Genomic DNA, 21,601 nt, shown 5'->3' on the forward strand with positions numbered 1-21,601 from the left:
AGGGGTGTGCTCTCCAGATGAGCACATAGAATGGCTGTGGTTTAGAGGATGATTGTGAGAGATGAAACTGAAAAGTGTTTGGACACTTAAGACTTGGCTAAGGTGGATGTTTTAATCTAAGACGAAATGTAGCCACTGAAAAAAATTTAAGAAATGTAAAATTAAGCTCTATTTGTGTTTAAAAATATCACACTTTCTGGGTGTGGTAACCCATACCTGTAATTCTAGTACTGGAGAGGCTATAGGGTGAGAAAAGAGATCATAAGTTCAAGGTCACTCTGGGTTCTGTCATAAGGCTCTCTCAGATTAACAATATGCTGTTAATTTGTTCTGTACATACTCACTGGAAAGCAAATATTTTGTCAGGTGTTGTCCTTTAGGGACCATCCACCTTTTGTTTTGAGACAAGGCCTCTTTACTGACCTGGAACTCACTATCAAGCTAGTCTAGCTAGCCCTGATGTTCTCTTGTCCAGCTCTGGGCTTGCAATCAGATGCTGTCACATCTGTGTTTTTAAATATGAATTCTAGGGATCAAACTCCAGGTCCTCAGTCCTGCAATGCCACATACTTGCATACTCCTGATGTACAGACATTCTACAGCCACATACTTCACCAACATCTAGAGAAATAAGATGAAAGGATTTTGAAATTTACCAAACTAAATTAATAATTCATAACATATTTTTGTGATTTGGGCTCATTGTATAACACATAACTTAGTATTCATTGTATAGATCCACAGTCTGTACAGGAATGGCTAAGTGAGTCTAAGATATTATCCCCACTTCCTGTTGGAATTATTCTTTTTGCTATTCTTAATTACAGGACTATTTCCTGATGTGGGTGGAGGTTATTTCTTGCCAAGACTTCAAGGAAAACTCGGTTACTTCCTTGCACTGACAGGATACAGACTAAAAGGAAGAGATGTGCACAGAGCGGGAATTGCCACACACTTTGTCGATTCAGAAAAGGTAATTGTTTAGATTTCGCTGGGAGTCGTTGAGATGATCACAGGTTTTTGGTAAGTATGGGTGTGAATGCTAAATTTATTGCTTTAGCTGTGTAACCTTAGAGAAAGTACTTAACCCCTCCCCCACCCTACCCACACTCCCCACATTCCCTTTCCTTCGACACACTGTCCAAGCTGAACCGAACCTCAAGATCCCCCTGCCCTCACCTTTCCAGGGATGAGAACATTAGTGCATGTCCCTGTCACCATGCTGGGCAAGGTGACTAAGCTTTCTGTCTCTCAGCTTCCATAAGCAAAACGGAGCTAATGGTACCTGAGCTGGTACCTTCAGTGGGTATTTCTAAACATATAGTGTTGGTTTAACAACAGAATAGTGCCCAACTTAAAGGTAAATCTGGTATGTAAAGCCAAAATTATATAGTAAAATGATGAGCGTTTTAGTCTTGAGGAAAGAATGTTCTAGAATAAAGGAATGAGGAAGCTGGTTCGCAGCCTATGCCTTGCTCTGTCAGCTTGCCTGGGGATATTACCTGCAGCAAGTATGTATCCATTCTCAAGGCTGACAAAAAAACAGAAGATAATTGTGTGTGTACAAAACAACGGCTTGACTGGAACAGAAGATCACCTGTTAGAAAGAACCATAAGATTTTCCTATAGGTTGCAGTTTGGCCTTAAGGTGCGTGTTGCCAGAAGGAGCATTTCAGTTGAAATACTGGCACAAGAGTCAGTTGCCCACTTGGATAGGAAAATATTGACTTTGTTTTGGAAGCAGTAGAAAGTCCTCTGTGGCTGTAGGATCATTTGTACACGTTAGACAGAGGTGGCTGTGGGCTTTGTGCCCTTTCTTAGGGTTTCCATTGGTGTGAAGAGACACCATGACCACAGCAATTGTTATAAAAAAACATTTAGCTGAGCCCGGCTTGTAGGTTCTGAGGTTTAGTCAGTTATTGTCATGACAGGAAGCGTGATGTCATGCAGGCAGATAAGGTGCTGAAGAAGGAGCCAAGAGCTCTACTCCTGAATCGGCAGACAGCATGAAGAAAAAAGAGACACTGGGCCTTGCTTGAGAATTTGAAACCTCAAAGTTCACCTACAGTGAGAGACTTCCTCCAGCAAGGCCACACCTCCTAATACTGCCACTCCATGGTTCCTGAGCATTCAAGTCTATGAGTCTGTGGGGACCCTTCCTATTCAAACCGCCCCAGCCCCACACAAGGCATCTGATAGTGCTACTTAAAGTTAATTTACAATGAAATGTGTACAGAAGATCTTTCAAAGGCTCGGCACCTGCAATGTCTCAAGTTTGAAGGAGGGATGCTAAGCTGGTCCCACACCACACCACAAGGGCTCCTTCATTTTCCATCTTGTCCATCCTTCAGAGGTAGCATTTGTTGTGTGGCAATATGTGTGCATAGCTGCAGTCCAAGTTTCTTTTAGGGGCTGTGTGGACAGAGCATGGATTCTAAGATATCCCGAGAGGTTGAAGCTTTCTGTGCTTCTGTGGAGTTCCATGTCTTGTTTTCTTTCCATTTAGTTGCCTGTGTTGGAGGAGGAGTTGTTAGCCTTAAAGTCACCTTCAGCTGAGGATGTTGCAGGCGTCTTAGAAAGCTATCATGCCAAGGTAAATAGTCTCAAATCCCTGGGAACAGAAAGTGTTTAAACAGGGAGCAGTGGTGAGTACTGATGTGTGGATATAGGAGGCATATTGAGGATCATTTAGTTTAAGGCTTGGTGAGAGTACCAGAGCTTCAGTGTTGAGATCGCCGTCTGATGCCGGCCCTCTTCCTCAAAAGCTTCCCTTTTGAACTTCAGTGTTTGGCCTTAGAAGGCGCTTTTGCAAAGGCAGTGCTCTGTGGCATTTCTGCGACAGGTTCAATGTTCAGTCTATTTGTGGAGCTGCTAAAATAAAATGTTAATAATAAAATCTGCTGCAGTGTTTAATTTCTTACTTATGTTTCCTAAGTTTTCTTATAAAGGCCAAAGTAGGGGCTGGGGAGGTGGTAACTGAGTCAGGAAAGTGCACAAGCATAGCAGGGCCTTGATTTGATCCCTAGTACCCACTTATGGGTCCTTTTTGTAAAGCTAGATATGGTACACATGTAACCTCCACTCTGCGAAGGTGGAGACAGGTGTGAGTGTGCGTACGCTCACACACACACACACACACACACAGAGAGAGAGAGAGAGAGAGAGAGAGAGAGAGAGAGAGAGAGAGAGAGAGAGAGAGAGAGAGAGAGAGACAGAGGCGCCAAGAATCCTTAAAAATCACAATCAAATGCATGATTCTTCCTAAAATTACACTGAAATTATAGTAAAGGAAGAAAAAAGACATAGATTCATGAAGTGACAAAAAAATGAAAGGAAACAAAGGTCCAATTGAGATATCAATATACTGGCAGCTTCAAAGGAAGCTCTTAGATGTAAGATTGTAACCTCATCATCCTTCAGTGTGGGAAGCCAGCTTGAGCAAGCTGAGTCCTGGAGAGAGCCCTTTAAGGAACCATGAATCTCTGAAGTCCTTCACAGTGGGCAGGGCATAGCACAGGGGTGGAGTGCTTATTCAGCAGTACAAGAATAAGGGAAATAGTAGAAGAAAGGAAGAACCAAGAAAAGGAAGAGGTGATGGAGAGACATAGAGGCAGGACAGAGGCAGGGACACTGGTGTGGAGCAGGGGAAAAAAAATCAGAAATTTCTTACAACTTCTAATAAGTGCAGTTAAACCTCTAAAGGTCTGTAAAGTTTAGCCAAGGGGCAGGGATGAGTGGGTTGCTATTCAGGAGAGAGACAGCATGCCAGGTGGGAGACCTGTAGCTCCTGTGAGCTACAGGCCTGCAGAACCAGTGTCTGCTATCCTCTTCCCACGCGCTGGCACTCAGGGAGCCCTCCCAACACATGAAGCTTCTTGCCTGATCATGGAATTCACCATTCAGTCTACAGCTGTAGTAGACATATCATAAAATGTAAAGGTAAATAGGACCATTCAGAGTGCTAGATTCTAAGTATAGGAAGGGAGATACACATGTGGAGGATATGCAGGCTTTAAAGCAATAGGTTGATTGACAGTCAGTGTTAAGAAGCTGCAGGACTGCTTTGCATGATACTGAGAGTAAAAATACTGTACCCAAACTCAGACCCAGTTGCCCATTGCTATGATTCAGCCTCATCTGCCAACAAAGTATGTGCTCTGCCCTGTAAGAATGACTTTGGTAAACTGGCATTTCTTTATAAGAAGGTGCCTGGGTTATGCCATTACGACATGGGTTAAGATAGTAGAGAGATTACTAAAAATGTAAACAGAAGAGCGCTCAGGTTGAGAGGTGGAAAAGCCATAAGGCTGAACCCTGCAGTCCTCTGGCACTTGTGGGTGACTACCTGAGGTGCCTTTCTCTCCCTGAAGGCAGAGCTGCATATCCTTAGAATCACAGAAAGAGTTGGGCGATTAAAAAATAAATAAAAGAATTTTTGCCTTTGACACGGTTTTTTTTTTTTTTTTTTAAAGCAAGGTACTTTTTTTTTTAAAGATTTATTTATTTATTATATGTAAGTACACTGTAGCTGTCTTCTGACACTCCAGAAGAGGGAGTCAGATCTTGTTAAGGATGGTTGTAAGCCACCATGTGGTTGCTGGGATTTGAACTCTGCACCTTTGGAAGGGCAGTCGGGTGCTCTTACCCACTGAGCCATCTCACCAGCCCCGCCTTTGGCACTGTTAAGAGCTTATCTGTAGTTGTACATATTTTCTGAATTTTGAACATATGGTGGCAGTTATTTAAGAGAGTGTTAAATATAATTTGACTAAAAGTGATAATCTGTCACAAAGTGTATCATTAAATGTAAAGAGTTTTTAAAGGTTTTTAAAATTTTTTTGAGTCACTTCAAATTACTTCTTTTCAAACAGTCCAAGATGGATCAAGACAAATCTATCATATTTGAGGAACACATGGACAAAATAAACAGGTACGTAACAAAAGATCTTGGCTGTGCTGCCCCTTTGGGAAGGCTTTATTAGCTCCATCTGTTCCTGCTATGATTATACAGTGTTTGACAGTGCTCCTTCCTCAGTTTGAGATGGGTGGTAATCACGCTTTCGTTTTCATTTTCCTTTGAAAGTAACATTTTGCCTACTCTTCCAGGAGGAAATAAACATTAAAAATAAAACATTGCACCCATACTCGTTTTAATGCAAAATAGCTCTTTTTAAAGTCAGGAAGAAAGGCCAGAGGATAATAATTGAGTTAACTTCCTTTTATCTTCACTTAAGGTCTTCCCAGAAGGTATTATTAAGCCAGTTATCAAAAGGCTTTGTGCTGTGATCTGGGAACTTACCTCCTGGCCTAAGGGAAGAACAGGAGGAAAAGGAAATGACTGGGAGACAATGCTGCCCTCTGTTTTGAAGTATCGGGTTTTTGTAGTGTGGTCATGTATTTAAATATCAGTATCAGCAATGCATGAAAGCAAGACAGAAGCCAAGAATAAAGTTTGTTTTGCCCTAGTAGTGATAGGTGAAAAAAGCCCTCTCCCAGGAAGTGCGAGTGCACTTCCTTCCTTGCTAAGCACCTTGAAAAGTCTTCTCATTGACCCGAGGCTTAGGGAAAGACAGTGCTCAGGCTCACTGGAAATCACTTGTCAGTGGCAAAATCGTGTTTCTTTATAGGTGTTTTTCAGCCAGTACCGTGGAACAGATAATTGAAAACTTACGGCAAGATGGTTCACCTTTTGCCATAGAACAGATGAAGGTAATGTATGGATCTTTTCTGTCCCAACTGACTATGGACACCTTAGGACAGGGAAGCCTGTCTGGGGGTTGTCTGTAGTCCATGGTGGTATCCTAAAAAGCCTTTGAGAGCATTTTTCCTAAACCTTGATTATATACCCTGTAGTAATAAATATTAAAATTCCGGCCCAGGGTTTCTACCAAGCCTTTGGTTAGTGAGATCCTGAATAAAGAGAACATACAACCTTTATACTTTTAGTGTGCCTTAAGCAGTACAGCAGCTTCCCACCCTCCATGCTGTTAGAATCTACTTCCCGTTGATAACCCAAGTTATTACTGTGTTTCATCTGGGCTGCTCTTAACTCCGATTGGTCAGCCCTCACAATTTATGTGAGGGCTTTAGCTAACCCATGGTAGCTTGTCCTTTCTTCTCCCTTGCATGTTCTTCCTTCGTTCCATGGCGGCTTCTTCCTTCTTCTTACCTCTTGTGGTCCTCTCTCTCCAAGCCTGGGAAACCTCAACCCCACCTTTGTCTCTTCTGCTCAGCTATTGGCTTTTGGCACCTTTATTCACCAATTACAATTAACTGTGGGCAGGGTCACTTTGTCTTCCCTGTGGCTCTCTCACGTTTGGGACAACCAGTCTTGGGGGCCCCAAACTAGCATTAGAATACAAGCAACATTAGACCAACCCACTACAATACCCAAACATCATGTCTGCCTGCTGAATTTTGAGAACCACTTAAAGCTGGTTTTATGTCTTTGAATGTAACAGAGAAGGACATTGGTAGCAGTATTGCACTTCCAAATACCCCTTTGTATTATGGAAAAAGCATGTAGAAACACTTGCTAGACCACTGAAAAATAGTCAGCTAGTGATGATATGTCACAGTGATATAACCTATAAATAATGTTTAATATGTAAGATGGGCTTGTTTTTATAAGCCAAATGGTTTAATAAAGAAACGATCCTGTTTAAGCTAAGAAGTCTCCATTTTCTGTCCCTGCTGAATTTTGAGTAGTGTTTCTCAGAGTTATCAACACTTTGAACTTTCTACACAGAACTGATAACATTGGAAAGAAACCATTTTGGGATAAGTGCTACATGCACTGGGGCTTGATCCTGGACCTATCATAGGATTGATTATGAAATGAAGTATTTCAGAATTCTAGGCAGAGGAAAAACAAGGTATGTTTCTTTATACTCAAAGGTGTTTTAGCTTATCTTCATCTATAGATTAATCCACATTGTGCTGCACAGCAGTCAGTCGGATGTTGATTTCTGATACAGTAAGACATCTCATTATATATCATACTGACTTACACCTTCTTTCACATCTGGGGTTATTTGCAGGTTTTTGCTGTAAGAATTAGTGTGGCCATGAATGTTTCTATATATACTTTATGATAACACAGATTCATATATTTGTTGGGTGTATACCTATAAGAAGCGTTACAAAAAACAGCTACCTTGTGTATACACATATTTCTTATTCTAAACAGTCTTTCAGCATAGTTGTTTCTGATTACATTTGTGCCCTGGCTGGCTCTTAGCAATATATGATACCATTTCTTTTTCATTTTGGTCATTTGGGAGTACATAAAATAATATTGCATTGTGATTTTGGTTTGTATTTCCATGATAATTAATGAAGTCAAATGGTGTTTCATATGTTTATTGGCCATATGGGTATTTTTTCATGTAAAGTGCCTGTTAATGTTTACCATACAGTTGATGTTTAAAGAGACTGAGTAAAAGTCCTTCAGATGACATGTGTTGCATACATCTTTCTCCTTTATCATCTTCTGTGTCTTTTTCTTCCTAACGCCACATGAAGAACAAAACAGTTTAATAGTAATCCAGGTTGTTTTTCCCCTTCTCTTATTGTTTGCTCTTTTAGGCCCTTTTAAATTATTGGATATACTTAAAAACTTTCAGATAATAAAATATGTTGTATATACCAAGGCATCAGGACCCTTGATACCTTCCAAAGAAAAAAGTCAATGTTATGTTTATGTTTAGTCCCCAAGAACTCCTGCCAGTTTGGTGAGCAGTAGCAGGACTCACAAGACTCACATGGAGTAAAAACAAAGGGGTGGATGCTTGTGGAGTGAGGGCTGGGGAAACCCAAACTCGGCTGGAGGCACTCAGTATCTTTCTATTCCCTCAGCATACATCAGTGAAACACAGTACAGATTCAGAACAACACTGTCACTGTGGGCTAGGCATACAGTCACGCTGCACCTGGCACATACCTGTATTCCAGTCTCCTATTCGAAAAGCTTGTATGTATTCTTCTGTACACGTAATGCTCTTTCATTTATTTAGGTCTATATTAATTTCAGTGATATTGCAATTTTCTTTATAGAGAATTGCATCTGTGTATTTTTCATTGAATTTATCACTAGATAGTGATGGTTTTGATACCTTTGAAGTGGTATCATTTAAAAATCAATCTTTTGTTTGTTGAGATAATTTATATATAGACTGTGTACCTTGTATCTAGAACTTGTCTAAATTCATTAAGGAAGTATTTATATTTTTGCAGATTACCTTGAATTTTTGTGTACTTAATTTCATCTTCACTTCTGTCATCTCCCCTGCCATTCTTTCCATTTTCCTACCCCCCCCCACACACACACACCCATCTTCTTACATTGGCTTATACCACCAGCACTACTTGGTAGAAATGGTGAGAGCTATTCATGTCATCATCTTCCTATCCTGGGGAAAGCTTTTAAGAACCATGAAGTTGCTATTGCCACAGGTATCTTGTGGGCATTCTTTATCAATGTTTCCTTGTTACCTACAAGGAATTTTTATTGTTCTGAGTATTATTTATCATTTTTTCTGCATCTGTTGAGATGATCATATGATTTTAGCCTTTTCTCTGTTAGTATGGTTTACTATAAGAGTTCTGTTCACCCCAGTGTTTGAGTTAAATTCAAGACTGTGTGTGTAGTAGGCAAGGGTTCTTATATCAGTGAGCTTTAACCTAAAACCTGTAGTAATTTTTTTTTCCTCTGTGTTCCAAGGAATGAATGTCTGCTTACTCCCAAGATGCAAAAGTATTTATCTGTTCTTTCTTCTGAAAACATATTCATTGTTGCTTATGTTGGGTTGAATGAGAATGGCTCCTGGAGGCTTATATATTTGGATGCTTGGTCTCGAGTAGGTGAAATTGTTTGAGAAGGATTAGGAGGTGTGCCCTTGTTGGAGAAAGTGTGTCACTTGGTGTGGCCTTTGATCTTTCAAAAGTCCTTAGCATTCCCAGCTAACTCTCTCTGCCTCATACGTATGCATCAAGTGTAAGCTTTTAGCCATAGCCCCAGCACAATGCCTACCTGCCTGCTAGTTATAATGTAATATATGTGCTGTGTACTACTGAGTCCGATTTGCTTGTATTTGCTTAGGGTTTTTACACTATCTGTGAGATTGATGCATAATTTATCTTGAAATTCCCATGTACTTTTTCTTACAGATATTTTAAAAGCATTGACTATTCAAATCAAAGTATTTCTGCAGTATCATGTGGTTAAATGACTTATCCTCCTCCTCCTCCAAACTATACAATGTAAAATCTATAAGGGTCATTATTGTCTTTCTGATTTATACTTTTTCCTGGATAGTGTATTTTATCAGTTCAAAGAAATTATTTAAAAATAGTGTCATCGGTTTTCTTGGGAGGAGATTAGAAAGTTTACCTTATATAGGTAGATTTCACGGGCTTTCTTCTGAGGAGAGCAGAATTACCCAAGGACATTTATCCTCTACCATTCCTTTGGTGGCCTGGCCTGCATACACAGGCCTGCAGTCAAACCTATTCAGGAAGCTGATGCATGAGATGTTCAAGGCAGGCAACTCAGTGAGTCTCTGCCCCAGGAAAGCAGGACTTAAATTAATAATTTCCTTCAAGTCAGGGGCAATTTGTTTCTTTCAATTAGTTTCTTAATCTCTCATTTCCTGATCATTGTGGATAGTACATGTACATCATATTTTTGTTCATTTAAAGTGAAAACTGTCTAACTATGCATGTGTTCTAAACAATTAAAATTCTGTGAGTTGTTTTCAGAGAAACAGAACATTGGATAGACAGATGTGTATGAATAATGTAATTATTTAGTACCTAGAGATTTATTACAAGGCACTGGGTTTGATAATTACGGAATCTAATAACTCTAATGTCTATAAGCTGGGAACTAAAACAAACTTTGTTATAGTTTGAAGACCTGAAAGATAGTCAGTAGATTCAAAGACCAGTTTGAAAGGTTGGGGATATTGGTGTCTGACTCAGGTAAAGAGGCCCTATTGAGCTGTTGTTCACTGTTTCTCTTATTCATGCCCTTGATGGAATGGATGCTTCCCCCACAGTGAGAAGTCACTGTTTTACTCAGTCCATGGATTCAGTGCATTCTAATCCAGTGACTTCATTACAAGGCAAGGGGGAAAGATCGTAGGGAGAGTAGCTTAAAGGCTTGGAGGAAACTTAAAAGCCTTCCCCTTGATCCTTCTTAATTAAGGTCACTGTCTTCTTAAGCTACAATTCGTTGTGGTCCTCCTTACTGGCAAAATTACAGACAAGTTTTAGTCACCTCAGTTTAATACCAAATGTGATATCCCCTCCTGTCGTCTTCCTTGGACTTCTCTGTGGTATTGCTGATGTTCCTTTGTACAGAAGAAGGAAGTGGGCTTTGGAGCTGGAAACCATGAGTTTGGATTTCAGCTTTCACTTGGACCCATTCTCACCAGGGCCCAGCTTCTTTATCTAAGAAATGATCTCACCCCCCCTCTCAGGAAGTGGGATTAAGCATGTTAAAGCACTTCCCTAATCTGTGGGAACTGTGCTTAATAAATTCCCCATTGACAGGCTGGGGATATGGCTCAGCAATTAAGAGCATTTGTTGCTCTTTTAGGGGATCCAGGTTCAATACCCCACACTCACTCTCCCCTAAGTGTGGTCTGTTGTATGTGAGTACCAGTCAGGAGTTTTAACAGGTCATCAAACATCAGGTTAGCAAGCTTCTTCTTCTTTTTTTTTTGTTTTTTTGTTTTTGTTTTTGTTTTTGAGACAGGGTTTCTCTGTATAGCTCTGGCTTAGCAAGCTTCTTTTTTTAATATATTTTTTAAAGATTTATTTATTTATTATATGTAAGTACATTGTAGCTGACTTCAGACACTCCAGAAGAGGGCATCAGATCTTGTTACGGATGGTTGTGAGCCACCATATGGTTGCTGGGACTTGAACTCGGGACCTTTGGAAGAGCAGTCAATGCTCTTACCTGCTGAGCCATCTCACCAGCCCAGCAAGCTTCTTAAATGACACTTTTTTTTCCATTATTTCCAGGAATGTTACAAGTATAAATAAATGGAACTTTAAGTAGCTTTTATTATTGTTGTTGTTGTTGTTATTGTTATTATTGTCATTATTGTCATTATTATTATTATTATTATTATTACCTGGTAAGCCAACAGAGGACTTACAAAAAGAGAAAGGTTGGGTTTTTTTGTTTGTTTGTTTGTTTTTCCATTTTACGAAACTGAAAATGGACTGTGTGAGCAGCAAACTATAATGGGGTGCTGAGGAATGGGTGCAGGCTTGCATACCTCAGGCTGCTGGAAAGGTGACTTTAGCATAACGTTTCCCTGAGATAATGTGGGTGTGCTCCCATTAAAGAAAAGATGGTGCGTGTCAGCAAAATGATCCTTTTGTATGCCCACGACAAGTGGCAAATGGTACAGACTGCTGTGACGGTACCATCACCCTCACTGTTTGCAGCCGTCAGGGAAGAACCTGGGACAGAGCTGCAGTCAGGACCAGAACAGGAGATACTCTCCCCAAGGCTTGGGTCAGAAGAATGCATCCCTCACAGATGCAGCTTCGCAATGGCCTTTATCACTGTCCTCTCTTCACCAGCGCTGTGGCTGGAGGTAGACCACTGTTATCTTCTGAACTTTCTCCCACACATTACTCAAGTTTACATGGATAGACGGGAGGATGTTACAGAGAACACAGAACTTTACCTGAAAAAAACTTACACAAAATTGGACCCATCACCATTCTGTCATGGGTTTCGGAGGAGTTCCTGAGGCCCCACCACTCCTTGGAGAGCTATCGGTTCTGGAGAAATAATAGTTGCTGGAGAAAGGGGAGTCATATTCCTCAGTGCTCTAGCCACTGAGAAAATGCCTTGCCCAAGTAGTAGCCGCCCTAACCCCTACATGCAGGCAGCCCTAAATACATGCAGTGGACCACACACATAAAAAAGACATGAGCTTACCAAGGAGGCTTGTTGCTTGTTGGAAAGAGGGATGTTCAGTGGGGAGGGGGTTAAGAAGATAGCTGGTAGATTATAATGAAGTAATACACATGCAAAACTGAAAAAAGCAAATAATATTCTAAAAAGAAAAACATGGAATTTGAAATTCTTTGAACTCAGCTTAAACCTTTTAGCCATTCACTCAACAATCAACCTGAAAACTGTATGTACAATTATAAAGGAGATTGCAGTTATGTGATAGCCTCATGTATGAGCCAGGTGGTTATAGTCGTAGTATGATAGGATCTTGAAATTCAAAACAAGTCTCTTGGCAGTATAGTTGAAGGGTCATAAAGTTTTATTTATGTGTATTTTGCTTAAGTGTAATCTTTACTTAGCTGATGCTAGGCAAACAAAAATGTTTGTTTATTTGACTATTATAAGTTTATTCCATTTGTGGGATGACCTGAATTACTTTTGTCATGCATTAGAACACTTAGTTTCTGCTTTGGCAGGGCTAAACTGAGGCATTATCTATTAGTCTTTGGTACATAAACAAAGTTCTACTCAGGATGTTAGACTCCAGAGAACCAAATAGCCCTATTAAAAAGTGGTCAATAGAGCTAAACAGAGAATTCTCAACTTAGGAAGCTCAAATGGCTGAGAAGCACCTAAAGAAATGTTCAACATCCTTAGTCATCAGGGAAAAATGTAAATCAAAACAATCCTGAGATTCCACCTCACACCAGTCAGAATGGCTAAGACGAAAAACTCAGGTGACAGCAGATGCTGGGAAGAATATGGAAAAAGAGGGACACTCCTCCATTGCTGCTGGGATTGCAAGCTGGTACAACCACTCTGGAAAACAGTCTGGCCCTTCCTCAGAAAACTGGACATAGTACTACCTGAGGACCCAGCTATACCAGTCCTTGGCGTACACTCAGAAGATGCTCCAACATGTAATAAGGATACATGCACCACTATGTTCATAGCAGCCAGAAGCTGGAAAGAACCCAGATGTCCCTCAACAGAAATGTACATTTTCACAATGGAATACTACTCAGCTATTAAAAACCATGACTTCATGAAATTCTTAGGCAAATGGATGGAACTTGAAAATATCCTGAGTGACATCACAAAAGAGCACACATGGTATGCACTCATGATAAGTGGATATTAGCCCCAAAGTTTGGAAAACCCAAGATACAATTCACAGACCATATGAAGCCCAAGAAGAAGAAAAACCAAAGCATGGATGCTTCAGTGTTTCTTAGAAGGGGGAACAAAATACCCACAGGATGAAATATGGAGACAAAGTGTGGAGTAGAGACTCAAGGAAAGGCCGTCCAGATACTGCCTCACCTGAGGATCCATCCCATATATATTTGCCAAACCCAGACGTTATTGTGGATGCCAGAAAGTGCTTGCTGATGGAAGCCTGATATGGTTGTCTCCTGAGAGGCTCTGCCAGAGTCTGACAAATACAGAGGTAGAAGCTCACAGCCAACCATTGGACTAAGCACAGGGTCCCTGATGGAGGAGTCAGAGAAAGGACTTAAGGAGCTGAGGGAGTTTGCAACCCCATGGGGGGAGCAACAGTGTCAATGGGCCTCCCAGGGAATGGACCATCAACCAAAGAGTACACATGGAGGGACTCATGAATCTGGCTGCATATGTGGCAGAGGATGGCCTTGTTGGGAGGAGCGGCCCTTGGGCCTGAGGGGTTCGATGCCCCAGTGTAGGAGAATGCCAGGGTGGGAAGGTGGGAGTGGATAGGTGAGTGGGGATCCACCCTCATAGAGTCCGGGGAGGTGGGGTGGGATAGGAGAGTTTCAAAGGGGAGACCTGGAAAGGGGAAAACATTTGAAATGTAAATAAAACTATCCAATAAAAAGAAAAGAAAAAGAAGTTCTATCGTGTGGGTTTTACTGTGGCCTACATAGAAACTCAAGATAGCGTGATATGTACAGCAAAGAAGCAGTTGGGTAACAAGGAATGTTTTTTTCTCCAAAGGTAATTAATAAAATGTCTCCAACATCACTGAAGATCACACTAAGGCAGCTCATGGAGGGCTCGTCAAAGACCTTGCAAGAGGTGCTGACCATGGAATATCGGATGACTCAAGCATGTATGGTAAGAATTTTATATACATTATTGTTATTTTCTAGTTAGAAATTCATTGTAGAACATGTAAAATTCAGAATAGAATAATAAGTAAATGGAAGACAGATTATCAAGGTTTGAAGAAAAGGTAGAATTGAGTCACTTACACATAGAAAATGATCAGTCTTTAAAAAAAGTCATGAAGAACATGCAGGACCTATGGGCCAAATTTATAAGTTATAGGCATCAAAAAAGAAGAAAGCAGATCAAAGGTATAGAAAGTATGGTCAATAAAATCACAAAATAAATTATTTCCAAGTTTAGGAAGATGCCATCTAGGCGAGAGAGGCATACAGACCACAAATATGACCAAAAAATAAATTTACCATATCATATACCAGTCAAAGCACTAAAGGAATGAAACAGTAGAAAAGCCAGTGAGGACCAAGAGAGGACCAAGTCACATGGAAGGGTGGGTTATCAGAATAACAGCTCAATTTGCAGTGTAGACTTTAAAAATCAGACAGGCTTGGACTAATGATAGACCATAGATGCCAACCCAGATTGTTTTACCCAGCAAAACAATCTTGCATAATTGAGGACAAAAAAAGCTACACAATAAAAGCAGGTGAAAGTAATAATTTATGACCACCAAGTCAGCCCTTCATAGGAAACTGGAAGGACTACTTCAGACTGAGGAGAAAGATAAGCATAGTCAGGAGGCGACAGGAAAATCATTAGTGTTATATCAGTGGTTATTCAAAGAGGAATGAAGAAAACAAACACCACGAAATCAGCAGTCTACAGGAATCAGTACCCACGTCAGCAGTCGGTGAATATCAGTGATTTCAGCTCCCCAAAGACACAGCAGACTCTACTTAAAACAGGACCCAGCACTTTGCTGCTTCCAAGAAACATACATTGCCAGTAGAGGTAGAGATGTTAGAGTGAAGGAGCGCCATAGCCAGTCGTTCCACACAAACAGGAAACAACAGACTTTTAATTTGAGACTTTAAATTAAAACTAATCAGAAGCTACAAAAAAGGTCGCATCATACTCATAAGGGAACAATCTACTGAGAAGACATTATAGCTCTAAGCATGCATTCAACAAGCTTGCTGCACCTAATTTCACAAAACAAATGCTACTAGACTTAAAGCCAACTTCCCCCTAACACATTAGTAGTAATTGACTTGATCACCCCACTTTCAGCAAAGGACAGATCACCTAAAAAAACAAGCCAAAAATTATTGTGTCTAAAAACATCAAATGGGCCTGCTATCTGCAGAATATTGAACCCACACACTAGAGAGAACACATTCTTTTCAGTAGCCTATGGAATTTTTCCCCCAAGTAGGCCATATTTTGTGATCCAATATAAGTCTCAACAAATAAAATTGAAGTAATTCCTTATGCTTTTTCTAACCACAGTGGAATAAAACTAATAATCAACTGTGAGAGAAAATATACAGTGTCTTGGAAACTAAACTGCACACTACTGAGTGATGTTTGGGTCACAAAGGAAATAAATTACGAAAATTGTATGAAAATGAAAATATAACATGCTCAAGTCTATGAGGAACAAGGTAGCAGTGAGAGGAAAGTTTATAATCAATTAGTGAGTTTTGGCAAGCCCTCCATAGTGGCAGAGGCGGCCATTAAGAGCCATAAACTGGAGGTAAGATGAAGCAAATGGGCTGTGAAGAAATGACAATATTACATGTAAACAGCTTTTAATTTCAAAAAAGAAACAGAAGCAGAGACTGTGAGGTTCATTTGTAAGATAGGAGATATTAGACCATGGCACGAAGGGTGGAATTATCCAAAGAGAAACAAGATTGTAGGCGAACTGACAACAGCATTCACTGAGCACGTAGTGTACCGCTGCACCCTTCAGACACGGGTTAAAAATCTTCCCGTTATGAACTGATGTGGTCACTTCATAAAGGAAAATACATGCCAAGGTAACATGGTCCTGTGCAGTGAGTAGTTCCAAGCATTTGAATTGCGTGTACTCAGCCACTTAGTCCTGCAGCTTCCAGAGATGGTACCAGAAGAGAGCTGTGGAACCCCTTCTCAAGAAAAGCTCTTGGAAGGGCAAAGGAGGTGCGGACTGGGATGTAGGCATGACTGGACCTCAGAAAGAAGGTGTCCCTCCCTCTAGTCTTTGAAAGGAGAAGAGACTAGAGGCTATATCAGCTACAGGGATCTTGATACAGAAACAGCATGTCAGAAACATTCTCCTTTGCTAATGGAGGCTAAGCCCTTACCTGAGTGTATTACATTGAGAATGGGGAAGACAGCCGGGCCTGGTGGCGCAGGCCTTTAATCCCAGCACTCGGGAGGCAGAGGCAGGTGGATTACTGAGTTCCAGGCCAGCCTGGGCTACACAGAGAAACCCTGTCTCAAAAAAAAAAAAAAAAAAAAAAAAAAAAAAAAAAAAAAAAAAAAAAAAAGAGAATGGGGAAGACATCATGGATCATGGACAGGTTTCTGTGCCTGTTTGACACTTATGATTATAAATCATAAATTTTAACTGAAAAATATTCACACTCCTAGATTTTCCAATAGGAAACCAAGGATGCAAGTAGTGTAGAGAATTTTCTTGGATAGTATAAAGGTTTGAAGGTTGAGGACATTTTCCAGAGCAAGTGACCATCTCAGTGACTTCAAGAGCATGACTGGAAAAGGAACAACATAAAGGCCACATGGGTGGGGAGATTCACAGGATGCACCGACCTGAGGAGCAAAGATGTGCTCGGTGGGCTTGCTGGAGCCAGTGAAGTTGGAGGTGGTATGAAGTGAGCTATCTGGAGAGGTCTAGACTCCGAGTGTTGTGGTCAGCGTTGTCATGGGGGTGAAAGGCCAAGGTGGGCAGAGGAGAGAGCACAGAAACAAGGCCCACACTTAATCCATCTATTCTGACTTTCTTTCAGGAAGGTCATGACTTTCATGAAGGCGTTAGAGCTGGTAAGTGACAGGTGTCTGCACTTCCTGACTGTCGGGAGGCAGATTTGTGAGCATTCTCAGTTAACTTCGATGGATCTTTTAGTGCAAATTACATTTTTAGAAAGCTTGCATTCTCTGCCTCTGTCTCTGTCTCTCTGTCTCTCTCTGTCTCTGTCTCTGTCTCTCTCTCTCTCTCTCTGTGTGTGTGTGTGTGTGTGTGTGTGTGTGTGTGTGTGTGTGTAACATGGGAAGGTGTCTCTAAAACTATGTTTCACTCTGATGATGCTCTCTGATGTATGTGTCAGACCCTGCCCTTCTGCTCATGAGATATTGTGACTTGTAAACATGCCCTGCTATTTTTAAAAGGTGTATCAATTCTGAACCAGAAAGCTCTCAGCTGTCCTCCTTCCTTTGTACTATTCTGGTATGACTGGGCAGTGTCTGAACCCACCACCCACCTCCTTGATGTGTAGACAGTTAGAATCCCTGGCAAGTACAAGAGACATTATACTTTACATTTTTGCTCATCTCAAGGCAGCAATTTAGAAAAAAGCATATGTTGTTTTTCTTTAGCAAATTTGTAACCATTCCTTTTATAGTTTTTATGTTTATAAAGAGCTATTGTTCCTTATATAAAGTGAGTTATTTTCTTCTGCATAAATTTTTCATGTCTCTTCCTGCCTCTGCCTCCCAACCTGACCAGTTTTCTAGTTTTTATTAATCATTTTAATGGAGTACAAAGCATGTGTGCTTATGCATGGGCGTGTGTGTAGGCTCCTGCTCTACCACTGACCTATATACTCTTTAACCCCAGAAATTTTTCTCTGAGTAAAAGATTATGTTTTCCACACCTTGAGATTTGGTCAATTCCTATTGTTATTGTAGAATTCTCATAATTTGTAGCATAATACATCAGCGACCATAGGGTACAGTCATTTTGGAAGACTCATGGGATTGAGTCCAAGCAGGTGGCTGTATGATTAAAACAGTATGCATCTTTTCTACTAAATTCCCCATGGGTTTTCGATGCATGCAGGTCAAAATTGTGTTCCCTGCTCTCAGGCTGTACTGTCTAAGAGTTGTGAACTAAAGTATTTGTTAACTATGTTATGGTCCTTTTGCAAATAGAAAATATTTTTAGATATTTTAGATAAATATCCTGTTACTTAAGGACAAAGAAGTTGAAATCAGTCGACATTAGAATGTTGAATGGAAAAGCAAGTACCTATGAGGTGTGGTGGTGCACACCTTTAATCCCAGCACTCAGGTGGCAGAGCCATATGGATCTCTCTGAGCTCCAGGCCAGCCTGGTCCACTAAGCATGTTCTGGGCCAGCCAGAGCCATATAATGAAGATACCCTGTTTCCAAAGAAAAAGAAAAGGTATCAACCATAGCAACAACAAAAACCCAGAGGAACTGCTTCTCAAGCTACTTTTGTTTCTAAAACTGAAAAACAACTTTTATCATAAGACAAGGTTTTACTGAATAGGCCAGGCTGGCCAGCTTTCTGAGAGCTGGGGTTACTGCCATGCCCCACCAGGCCTGGCTCAAACTACTTTTTTGTTAGTGAGACAAAAATGTTGCTTCTTGTTTCAGCATGGACTCTCACTCAGAAAGCAACGTCCGTTCTGGGTAAAACTGCTCAGTATTCTTGCTGCGATTTGATAAAATATGTCAGCAAATTAGATGAAATAATGTAGCAAATTAGGGAGATGGTTGTTAAACATTCTTACTTTTAACATCTAAGATGACGTCCTCTCTGGCTACAGAAGATAAAAATGAACTGTTAGCAGAGCCCAGGGTTCGAAGCTCTGGCCCTGCTGCAGTGAGCGTCCTGCCTGGGCAGCACTTCCTGTCTCGCAGGAACGCAATGCAGATCTGTTTGGTGCTCTCTCCTCTGTCCTTTGATGGAGTCTCACGGAGGTAGACAGTACCAGCCAGACACCCGAAGGGAAAGCGATTCCGTGGAAAGATGTCCCAGGACTAGTCTTTTGTTGACACTGGCTAAGAAATACAAGCTTTAGGTTGGAAGGTTGGAAGTCAGCCATTTCCTGATTTGCTTCAGAATCCCACAGCAGACAATCGTACAGCCTCCCAGAAAGCTGGCTGCATATCTGTAAGTCCCCAGCAGCCTCCAAACGAAAGTAAACAAAACACTTCTCCAATCTCCACATTTAACTGTGTACAACGCCTTCTCTTGCCAACAAGACATCTTTCTCCTTGCTTCCCAGATTACTGCTCCAAGTGCTTAATGCTCCAGACTTAATTTGGGTTTTTCTAAGAGTCTATAGAATGCGTATATTTAAGGATAGGAATCCAGCTTAGTGACAGAATGCTTGCCCAGGGTATATGAGGCCCAAGGTTTAATTCCTATATTGCCACACCACCAAACAACAAAGCAATCTCTCTCTCCCTCTCTCTCTCTCTCTCTCTCTCTCTCTCTCTCTCTCTCTCTCTCTCTCTCTCACACACACACACACACACACACACACACACACACACACACACGCACATCCTTCATTAAAGTTACATATGCTAGGCATGGCTGAGATGTGCTGCCATAACAATGCTTTTCTAACTGTTCTGAAGTGTAGATTCACATGTACTTATAGATCACATGTACTTGTGAGGAACAGTATGGAACTCCTGCATACCTTTATCCAGGCTCTTGAATGTGTGTAACTGCAGTGCACTAATACCAGAAAATAGGCATTCCCTTTATTTTTTCAGTGCTTATAGATTGACTCACACTTAGAATCCTCTGGGGGATAGATAAATTGTGTCTCTCCTGAGTGATGTCTATATGGAAATAGGAGAAGAAGACTTGGTGATTACCTGATGTGGTCTAGTGGTAGTTGTTGTTTTAATTCAGAGCTATCTGTTCTAGAGGATTTGGTAGAAGGGCAAGTCTACCTTTAATTATGTATAAAATATCCTTTCCTCTACCTCAAGTAATTAATTTTCCTCTCAAAACCTGGTTAAAAACCTGGCCCTTGCCTCCCCTCTCACCTGCACCATATTGTTTAGTTGTCTGTAACATGGAGATTTCATTTATAGTTTTGTCTGAAGATAGAAATGTTTGAGCTGCCAGATTAATTCATTCAGTTTTATTAAAAGCATAAACTTTGCTGGAAAAAATGTACTATAGGAAAATATGCCTGGTAACACACAGTTGTTAGTTCAGTAATTAAATCTGGTAATAGCAGGAAAAGATGTGCTAATGTCTCTACCTTCTTTTGACAGTTCTCATTGACAAAGACCAGACTCCAAAATGGAAACCAGCCAATCTAAAAGATGTTACAGATGAAGATGTGAATAGTTACTTTAAATCTCTGGGAAGCAGTGATTTGAAATTCTGAACTTTATTTTGGAACAAAGGTCAACACACCATAGCACAGAGGCTAGGCCTGGCGTCTTGCCCATTTCCACGCAGCCTGCAAGCTGGAAATGGTTTTCTCATTTTTAAATGATTCAGAAGGAGATGAAAAGACTAACATTTCATGATACAGTGCTTGCCCAAAGTTTAAGCACCAGTGTTTGTAACTTTTCATGAAATGACAGCTGAAGTCCAAACACCAGTGTCTTATGGAACCTTCCTGCAGCGTAACGGAGCTTATTCTCTATGGCTGCTTGGAGTGGCCATGGCAGACTTTATGACTCACAGCACCTCAAGGGTCTAATTTTCTACTCCAGTCTTCATCAGAAATGGTTTGCTGGTCCCTGGTTTATAAGAAATTCTCAAGAGCTCCAGAGAATCTCAAGTTTATTTCTCATTAAAATGGTAACTTTGACTTCTAGTTTATATATTAATTAACCAAATTATGTACAGATTAGCAAAAATAAAGACCCTGAAATTTGGAGGGGGTATGTTGATGCCTTATAAATTTTCTGTTTTTAAACACATGAATGTATTTTAAAACAATACTGTAGCAGAATTACTTTATAAACATGAAAACTCTGAGGTAAAAAAGAAAAAGCTTGTATAAAGTTCTGTCTCCAGAGTGCTAAGTAACTAATCCTCAGCCTTTCCCAAGTCATCAGAACCAGCTCCCCGGGAGAAATGAAATACTACTCTTGTTATTTGCAGTATTTGCTTACGTGGAAAAAAATGAGGAATTAAGAAATTCTAGTCACTAAGACAGACATATTCTGCTTTTTATAAATTTTATCAAACATGTATGTGATAAGTAAAGCAGTTTAACATATAAATACCTTTAGTAATTGGAAGTTGACAGAATTTTCCAAATATTTTTATGTATATGCATATTTTGCCTACATGTGTACACTTGTCCCATCTGCCTGCAGAGCCATAAGAGAACACTGGATACCCTGAATTTGGAGTTAAAGATGATTATAAGTTGCCTTGTTTATGTAGGGAACTGAACTCAGGGCCTCTGGAAGAGTAACCAGAGCTCTAAACTACTGAGCCATCTCTCCAGTCCCTGACAGAACATTTTTTTAAGGTATGCAAGAAACATCAGAGAATTCCAGACTGAAGACCTTACATTTCTAAGTCAGAATAATTTAACTTGTTACAATTTCTTCTTTATCCCAGGCTCCTAGAAACTAAACAGAACAGAAAGGAGCAGTGGGCTTGTGCCTGC

At 40.5% G+C, this 21,601-nt stretch overlaps 1 protein-coding gene across 1 annotated transcript in view; it reads left to right on the plus strand.

The window, feature by feature from the left end:
- Hibch (3-hydroxyisobutyryl-CoA hydrolase) overlaps window positions 1-20,855 on the plus strand; it is a 68,042-nt gene extending 47,187 nt beyond the window's left edge. The window contains exons 8-14 of the mRNA XM_021198718.1: window positions 828-973; window positions 2,507-2,593; window positions 4,872-4,930; window positions 5,628-5,709; window positions 13,958-14,077; window positions 16,984-17,017; window positions 20,241-20,855. Of these exons, the coding sequence (XP_021054377.1) occupies window positions 828-973; window positions 2,507-2,593; window positions 4,872-4,930; window positions 5,628-5,709; window positions 13,958-14,077; window positions 16,984-17,017; window positions 20,241-20,356 (644 nt within the window). The 3' untranslated portion in view covers window positions 20,357-20,855. The remainder of the gene's footprint in view (window positions 1-827; window positions 974-2,506; window positions 2,594-4,871; window positions 4,931-5,627; window positions 5,710-13,957; window positions 14,078-16,983; window positions 17,018-20,240) is intronic.
- Window positions 20,856-21,601: the final 746 nt, after the last annotated feature.

This window comes from Mus pahari, chromosome 5 (assembly GCF_900095145.1).
Source record: "Mus pahari chromosome 5, PAHARI_EIJ_v1.1, whole genome shotgun sequence".
Lineage (NCBI taxonomy): Eukaryota > Metazoa > Chordata > Mammalia > Rodentia > Muridae > Mus > Mus pahari.